This window comes from Asparagus officinalis, chromosome 6, assembly GCF_001876935.1.
Source record: "Asparagus officinalis chromosome 6, Aspof.V1, whole genome shotgun sequence".
Lineage (NCBI taxonomy): Eukaryota > Viridiplantae > Streptophyta > Magnoliopsida > Asparagales > Asparagaceae > Asparagus > Asparagus officinalis.
This window is the reverse complement of record NC_033799.1, coordinates 13772705-13781516: the sequence shown is the minus strand read 5'-3', so window position 1 is coordinate 13781516 and position 8812 is coordinate 13772705. Positions and strand designations below refer to the sequence as shown.

The 8812-nt window shown below is 35.0% G+C and overlaps 1 protein-coding gene across 1 annotated transcript in view; it reads right to left on the bottom strand.

The window, feature by feature from the left end:
- Positions 1316–8812, bottom strand: part of LOC109845430 (protein DETOXIFICATION 16-like) — a 12188-nt gene continuing 4691 nt past the window's right edge. Inside the window, exons 3-7 of the mRNA XM_020414679.1 lie at positions 4316–4372; positions 3987–4225; positions 3085–3203; positions 2892–2978; positions 1316–1516 (exon numbers count right to left, since the gene is read on the bottom strand). Coding sequence (XP_020270268.1) covers positions 1457–1516; positions 2892–2978; positions 3085–3203; positions 3987–4225; positions 4316–4372 — 562 coding nt within the window. The 3' untranslated portion in view covers positions 1316–1456. The remainder of the gene's footprint in view (positions 1517–2891; positions 2979–3084; positions 3204–3986; positions 4226–4315; positions 4373–8812) is intronic.

The following is an 8812-nucleotide window of genomic DNA, read 5'->3' as shown; positions in this document are numbered from 1 at the left end:
TAACGGAAGAGATAACCCATAACAGAATAGAATGGAAAAATATAATTCATGTAGCCTACCCAAACATTTGGGATAAATACTTGACTGTTGTTGTGGGATGAGAGGAGACAGGAGGGTTGGCTTCTCCATCTCCCCCTCTCTTGCCAGAAGAGACCAAAATGTAAAGCTCATATTTATGTCTGTATACGGTTTGTGTTGTGAAGATACGTGATGGGTTTTGGAAGTTTTGAACGATTTGACATTTTATATTCTTCTTTAGGCTGTGAAACTTCCAACATTGTACATGCAGAAGAGATGAAATTTTGATGTTGACAAAACAAATTTTTTGTTGATCGCCATATTTGCGATATGTTATTCATACTCTGAGCCTTGAGCAATTAATTAATGACAGAGTAGAAATATGGCTTCACTAAAAAGGCATATATCCATTGGTACGGCATAGACAAGTATCCTAATACTTAACTGCAACCTCCCCACCGCCGTGCCGTCTACTTTCTTAATAAAAAAACATTTAATGATATATTTAAACAATTGTGATTCATTTTCATAGAACTAACACTTTATTCCTCTTGGGCTGCATTTGTTCCCATTTTTACCAAGAATAACTGTTCTCCACTTTCCAACCACAGTAAAAGAGGATCTGAATCTTTCTTGCAGATTTATCATTACCAAAATTGTATCCATATTTCAACTCGATAGCCAGCGTCATATTTATCAGGAAATGCATATAGCACGTGCTACACAATGGATTATTCACAACCGATCCCACATATGAAATGAGAGGGAAAAAAAAAATAGAGAAGTTATGCAAATATAGTGAGCCTACTAATAAAGATAATGAAATCTAATTTAAGTGTGCTAAATTGCAAACTTTTCCAGGGTGCACACCGTATCTTCTCTTTCCATTGAGCTGCTGGCTTTCGAACTTAAAGAAAGGAGGGGACGTTTTCTTGGTCATCCGCGCGTTAATTTAATAACTAGGACTCGACGAATGCAATGCTTTTTTGTTTCCCATATGATGAGTATTTGTAGTCTCTCTAATGCCATGTCCATTTTAATATAACTCTTAAATTAATTCATGCCAGTGTAACCCAATGGAGAAGACAACAATACATATATAGATAATTAGTTTATAACGGGGAAAAAAATAATCCGATACAGATAACCAGCACATAGACGAAGAAATGTTATAGACCCTCAATATTATATTTGGCATTGAACAGATTCCAAGAATCAAAGGAAAAGAGTTGAACAATCAACAGCAGGAGCAATCGTAGGTATCATCTCCTTTCCAATTTATGGTAAGTAACTGAAGTAAATCAAGTCAAAGATATATATATATTTATTTATTTGCTTTCCGTGCATAGAATCATAAAAATATAGGTGTTCTTCAAGTTGAAAGAACATTATTAGATTTACAGAATAGAATAGAAGAATTAAAGTCTACGGCCGCGCATCAACCTGTTGCATCAACAGTCATGGCAGAGTTGTAAACTCGGTCTCTCGCCTTCCTTGCCTGCAAAAGGAAATCGTATGTAAGAAAAAGGATGGATTTTGGAAGTATTCATGGAAAAAGGATAAGACAGGCAACTAAATTAGAGAGCAAGCTAATCGAACTTTCGAGGGTAAAGGTGCAAGGATACAACTCAATATCCAGCTTTTGGGAAGAATATCATATAAGATTTTCCTACATAGAAAACCATACACAGAGAAGCGGAATGTAACAGATGCCTAACTGCCAATTTTGCACTTGATTATTGTCCTCATTCAATAGTTACTGATTTGAATCACATGTACTTGTTTTTACTTATTGCACTGGTTTTTTATATTGACTGTACTAATGTGAAATTGATAATGGACACATGATTGTTGCTAATGGGAAGTTGCAGGGTGGGTCGGCAGAAATTACTCCTTTACTAGCACTCCTAAAGCTTGGAATCTATGCTTGCTCTAGACAAAACCAAGCACTTTACAAGCTTGCTCAAGCTAGTTTCACTCAATGGAATGATCAGACTGTTATCAACATTCTCCAAGCTGATAGTATGGGAGATATTAAAAGAGATCTTTTAAAGATATTTCAGAGATCACATCATATCGTCTAGAGCAATTTTGCATCTATGTATTCTATAAATTTAGGGGTTTTAGATAACTTTCATTGAAGTAATTAAGTGCAGTATGGAGAAGAACATTTGCATTCTTGATTTAAAGTTTCTTTCTCTATTTTCTCATGAGGAGTTAAGGGTGTATTTGGGGGTCTGGATTTGATAAGATGTTCCGTTTTATCTCTCCTTCAAGATTTAGCTGATTCTCCTTTTTCGGTCGTGGGCGTTCGGCGCCACACTGTGTTATATCTTTATGCTCTTAATTCCTCTATTTTTTTTAAATTATCAAAGCTCTAGTGCTTGTACAAGTTGATCCAGAACTTCTGTTGTGCACGTCAATGCAAGAATAAGAAACAATATGAAACAAGAAAATAAAAATGTGTTACAAATTGGCATGAAAAGTCCTAATTGTTTGTTGCTTATGTTGGTTACATAACATGAGTAAAGATGAGATTAAAAATTACTAATGTGGCTTCGACTTAATTTCACTTTTGAACCAAACCACAAAATTCCATAGTGTAAGCATGTGTTGCTTGCAAGAATAATGACCATATTTGAGTCACATAATAGAATAACATAATCTCATCCACACTTGGTACTTATCTTACAACTTTGAACAGTAGAAAAGTAAAACCGAAATCTTAGGTGGGCTATAAACTTAGGATGAAGCAGAATTTGTAAAAGCACAACTAATTTCTCAACTTAAAAAGATCCATTGCTCAGCACTTACTAAGAAAGACTGTAGTTTATCTATGTATGCATTTTTCAAACAGTAAATCAATAGCTTACTTCATTATCCCAGTCAGTGCGCAGGATGATGACCAGAAGCACCAGCACTTCAACAGTGAGTGCACAGATGATGCCCATCCAGAGTCCCTGGCAAGAAAAAAAAATAGAAACATAGATATTAATCAAGAAAAAAACGAGATATTAGATAATATTTGAAGCATTTAAAGACAAGGAAGAGAAAATTGAGGCATACCTTACCACCAACATGCAAGACAAACGCGAAGAGAATAGCGGAAGGTATACCAACAACATAGTAAGCTCCAAGATTAATGTACGAACATGTTTTCTGCCAACCACACCCTCTAGCAGCACCTAAAGGCGAAGATGTCCAGAAACCAGCTATTTGTCATAATTAATTTGCAGCTGAACTAAAAATTACAAATGTGAGAGATCCATAGTTGAAAACTTGACAAGATATTTGTTGGATCTAACTTAATTTGTCTTGCTGTCCTTTTAGACCCAAAATTTGACTTGTGTAGTAACTGATAGCATACATAAAACTGAGCTTGACTTGCACTCATTCAGGCCCAACTTAAGCTTGTGATTTATCAATTTGTAACAACATATTGTCTTGACTAAAAAATGGACATGCACTGTTTTCAGCGGCCGAAATATTTGTTGAAAACATGTCCATAATAGCTTGCGGAATTTTTTGTTGAGAATATGTCTACAATCGTTTTTTCAGCAGATAAAGGTCCAGTAAAGTCGAATTAAGACAAAATCCTATGTTCAACAAGTCAATTTCCTCGAGGAATTATTCTTAATATCAGGTAGAAAAAAAAGAGATAAGAATAACCAAATTTTAAATGAAAGGAAAAGTTTATCAACAGAGCAGTCTAATTATATGGGATAATTTCCAACCTATTTCTCTAGAAAGAAAATTAAAAAGTGTTGTCCTGGCTATCATGTGAGACTGCACACCAAGTCATATACCATAGCAAATAAAAAAATAAAATTGGGTTCTACTCTTTGTTTGCTCCTTAGGTTAATAGATTGACATCCCGAGTTTCCAAACCATAATTTGTAAAAATTCTTCCACAAACGAATCTAGTTAAGAATATATCATAAACATAGAATATTATTGACAATTCAGACCTGAAAGTGCACACTGAATCCCATCTAGGAAGTCAGAGGTTGCAAGAACTGGCATCATTCGTGATACATACTTCACCACCTCTTCTTCATTGCTGAACAAATATCCCCAGACATCACGTAACAAAATGGTGGCTAATGCTACAAGCAAACCTTCTGTGACGGTTATGATAAAAGTAGCTCGCACTGACTGACGTGCAGCTTGAGGTTGTCCGCCACCCAGTTCATTTGAAACTCTAATGCTGCAAGGGAGGAAACACAAGAAATATCATAGGAATGACATAAGATAGATAGTTTATACTCTGAAAGTATAATTGTTTGTCTAAACAGACCTGAGAGCACTGCTAAGACCAGTGGGAACCATATACACCATCCACATCGTACTGAGACTGGCGCAAAAAAATTAGCTATTAGACAAAAGGTTAAAAGTGAAGAGGGAAATTTCTATTGCATGATTGAAGGCTTGAAGCTAAGAGACAGTTGCCAAATATGCTCAACGAGCCACGTCACAAGCTATTACATGGACAAAGAAAACAGTTGAAAATTAAGACAAAGAAAACAATTGAAAATTCTTCACACTTTTTCTTCCTTTCTTTCTTTTTCCCCCTCTTTTATTTTCCAATAGGTTTTTTCATATATACGCTCCAAGTTGTACATATTTTTAATATGCCCCAAAATATTTATAATTCTCAACTTACCCTCCACATTGTTTAGTTCCTTCAATTTTAGGCTCTTTCATAATTGTTGTTTAAATTTTTATGGTAAATTATCTTTCCATCCTTATTTCAAAACGACCATTTGTTTTCTTTAAAGATGGTGGATACTGCTAAGCACTAAACCAAGCCACCTTTACAAAATGTCCCCAGGTGTCTATTTATTATGTAGGCATTGAAATTGATTTCATATATCTGATTAATTTGTTTATCAGATATTTTTAAATTAACCGGTTATTATTTATGGTACTGTTCATGGTATTTTGTCTTTTGAATACCTTTATAATCTTTACATTTTATTCTGTGAGTTTTTTTTATGGATAAATTATCAAGACACATCTAATCTAAAAGATTAAAAACTCCAGTAGTACAACGATAAAAAATATGGATAAATGCTTCTCCTTATCAGAGTGCAGAACAGTTTGTAAAAATGGTGGAGCATTTTCGAGCCATACCGCATAGTTTTCAAGTTCCTTACTCCGAGCCAGCACATGAGCACCTGTTCGACTAGAGCTGCTTGAAAATCTGATGCAGCAGAGTAGCAAATTTTAGATAATATTATCTAAGATCTTAGAAAGCATTGATTTCAATAAATTGCGAGAGATTTTGTCTTTTCTTAGTTTAGACTTCTTTTCTTCAAGTAGGAGAGATTTTAGATTTCTTTCCTTAGTTTAGAATTCTTTTTCTCTAAGGAAAAGCTTAGATTTCTTTTTCATCACCGAATATGTATGCCTATTTAAAGGTATCCATTGTACCAATTTTGATCAATGAAAATTATTATTAAAACCTAGAGATTTCTCTCTTTCAACTAGTGGATTCCAGTGTTTGTGCATTCGTAACACCTTGTGGATTTGGGAGTTTCTTCGCTCGTGAACTCAGACAAACCCATTGATGAATGTTTTGACGGCGTCGAACTATGAACTACTACTTTTGTTATGTCAAAATTCCGTTACTCGAGCTATATACAGGATCGTCGAATAGCATCCTTGGTGCGCCAAAAAATGGATTGTTGCTCCAAGACATTATGGATGTCTCTAAATATTGCTTCCGCATCTCCTTCAAAAATTACCTTCCCAAATCTAATATCCAGGGAAACCTTAACCGCTTCCCACAGTACTTGAAATTCAACATCCTTAACATTACCTCGTATCCAAACAATTTTTACAGAGTCACATAGAACTCGCCTGCATGATTCCTCACAATCATACCTACCCCCATCACTCACCTCTCTGAAAATATAGCTCCGTCAAATTCACCTTACAAATAATCTATAGATGGAGGGCATCTTAACGTTGGTACTAAAGTAGCCACCAAACTTGCATATGGTTCATGTGCATTCAGGAATAATAATTTGTATCCTTTCGCATGCATACAACCTCCTCCGCGCCTCGCACACGTCCTTGGTGTTTTATCTCATTCTGTTTCTCATGGAAGCCAACATATTGCAAAAGCCATCTCGAAGCTTTTCAGATCCAACCTCTCCTTTAGGTTACGCCATCAGTATATTATATTACTACTCTCCCCCTCCACGCCAGGTAACGGAATGCCTGAGTTGCACTCACTAGATGTGCAAAAGGGCAAAGAGATGCCACATTCTCGATAGATTCCTCAGTAAGAGTCTCAAGATTCGTTAGACCAACCATTCAATGGTTTTATTGTATAAGACCTTCAAATCTCATTTATTTTTATATAAGACCCCAAAATCTTGGTATTTCAAAATAAAACCCCCTCAATTCCTTTAAGTTGTTTCAAAAGGGCTCGATAAAATATTTTCATCGAAACTTTTACCTAAGCGGGTCATTTTCTCCCTTGATTGTGATTGTGGTCTACTCTCTCTCCCCCTCCCTCCCTCCCTCCCTCTCATAATTACTATTGCTCTGATGAAGAACCATGGTAGCAAATGAACGATTAAAATTGACCGATTTGACTGTCTAGTGCAAAGAGGGCATGATCCCTGATAGACATTTGTTTATATACGAAAGGAAGTTTACATATCTAAATATTTTAAAAGCAATGTTTACAACAATTTTTTTCATTTGAAATGCACAAGACAACATACGAAGATCACGAGTACAAATCTAATACTATTATTATATGTATTCTTAAAATGCCACCGAGAAGAGAAATGAATATATTAAATCTAATGGATAATTTTTTTCCAGAATGTCCTTCTATCTGTGCTATGCAGTGTTGTCTTAAACTTGTAACTTTTATCACAACTTACATTGTTTACAATTTTTCTTTTGTTAATTAGAGCATAAATATCAATCAGAACTTAAAAACTTCATAGTTTTCCATATTTTACACTTATATATACTCACTTGTTTTTGGCATCATCTATGTACTATGAAGTTTTTAAAATTTGCCCTTATCTTACGTGATGCAAACTTGAGAATTTTCTACTAAATTTTCTCATGTGGCACCCAAAAGCTAATTTTCAAAGTTTCTTAATGTTCGTTGAATTCACTATTGAACATATCATAATTCTACTTTTAACCTACTCCAATTATATCTGAAAGTAGAATTATGATGGGTTATCAATGAATTCAACATAAGATCTAAAAAGTGTTAACAAAAAGTATCAAATTCATGACAACAGCTTAGCTTAAGTCTTGCAGTGAAGATACCAATGACCTCACAAGTATATAAACACTATAAAAGAAAGAGAAGCAAGTTCATCAATAATGGCAAGCGTCAGATATCCATTTATAGTATTTGAATCTTTGACGTTGTTTGGTAAAATGTACAAAACTAAACCAGGGCTGGTCCTAGCCTAGTGTTAAGCTAAACTATTTCTATTTCGAGCCAAGGGGAGTTGGTTCAAAATAGAAACAGTTTAAAGCTCATTTTTTGGCCTAAGAAAAACTGGGCCAACTTTGGCACAATTTTTCTCAATTAGAATTGTTCTCAAAATTGGACTAGATTTGAACCCGATCTAATTTTGAGTGATTGCCAAATTGGCTCTTTGTGCTTAAAGAGCTCCTTGATCAATGCCACTTAGTTTACATATGAAAAGCCTGTCTATTTTGAGCTACCAAGCATCAGAAATCCATTTATATCTAGTCTTTGTATCTCTGTGCATGAGGAGCCCTCCCCACATTCAATTTTCATATGAAGAGCCTCTTGCTATTTTGAGCTAGCAAGAGTCAGATAGTCATTTTTATCTATTCTTTGGAGTTTGAATCTTTGTGCTTGAAGAGCTCCTTGAATGTCATTTCAGTTTCTTTGTTTTCTACTTCATTATTAAATCTAGTTTTCCACCTCTATAAGATACAAGACACCTAAACAATTGCAAAGAGGTCGTATCTATTTTTGGGGAAGGCTGCCAGTGACTATACACTATCGAATCATTTGAAGGTTTATTTTAATCTATCTCCGCCCTCTAAATACTTTTTACTGCATTTCTACTATAGATAATGGTCGCTTTCTTTTCGTTTTCAAATTTCCCCTCAATATTTTTGCTTTTCTATTTACTAGACTATGATTAGTGTTTGTTGCAGCTAGGAAGAGAGAAAAAGAGATTAGGGCTTTGGGTGCTTATTAATAATGTAATTAAGAAGGGTTTTTACATCAATATCACCTTTACTACTTTTATCAAAATTAATACTTACCACATTTTTTTTGTCAATACCACCTTTACTTGCTAACATATTTGCAATATCATACTTATTTGAGTTTTCAGTCTAAAAAATACTTATTTGAGTTTTCAGCCTAAAAAACACGAGAACTGATAAAAATATCCTAACCATAAACACAGGCAAAGCATGGGTCCAATTAATTATAAAAAACAAAGATTTTTTCAATATTAGTCCGCAAATCTTTCAGGTTTTGATATTAGACCCCAAAATCATCATATTTTGAAATTAGTCCCCAAAATTGATGTCCTTTTCAACCGACCGGAGAGGGTTATAGGGAGGCCGATTTGTGATCTTTTGCTCATTAACTAGGGTTTGGGGTGGTTTCTTGGATTGGAGGGGGGAAGGGAGGGAGGATTGAAGGGAGGGGAGGTGAGGTTAGGGTTTATGGGAGGATTGGGATTTTTTCCTTGGATTGGAGGGAGGGAGGAGGATTGAGGGGAGATGAATCTAGGGTTTGGGGATTAGGGTTTTGGGTATC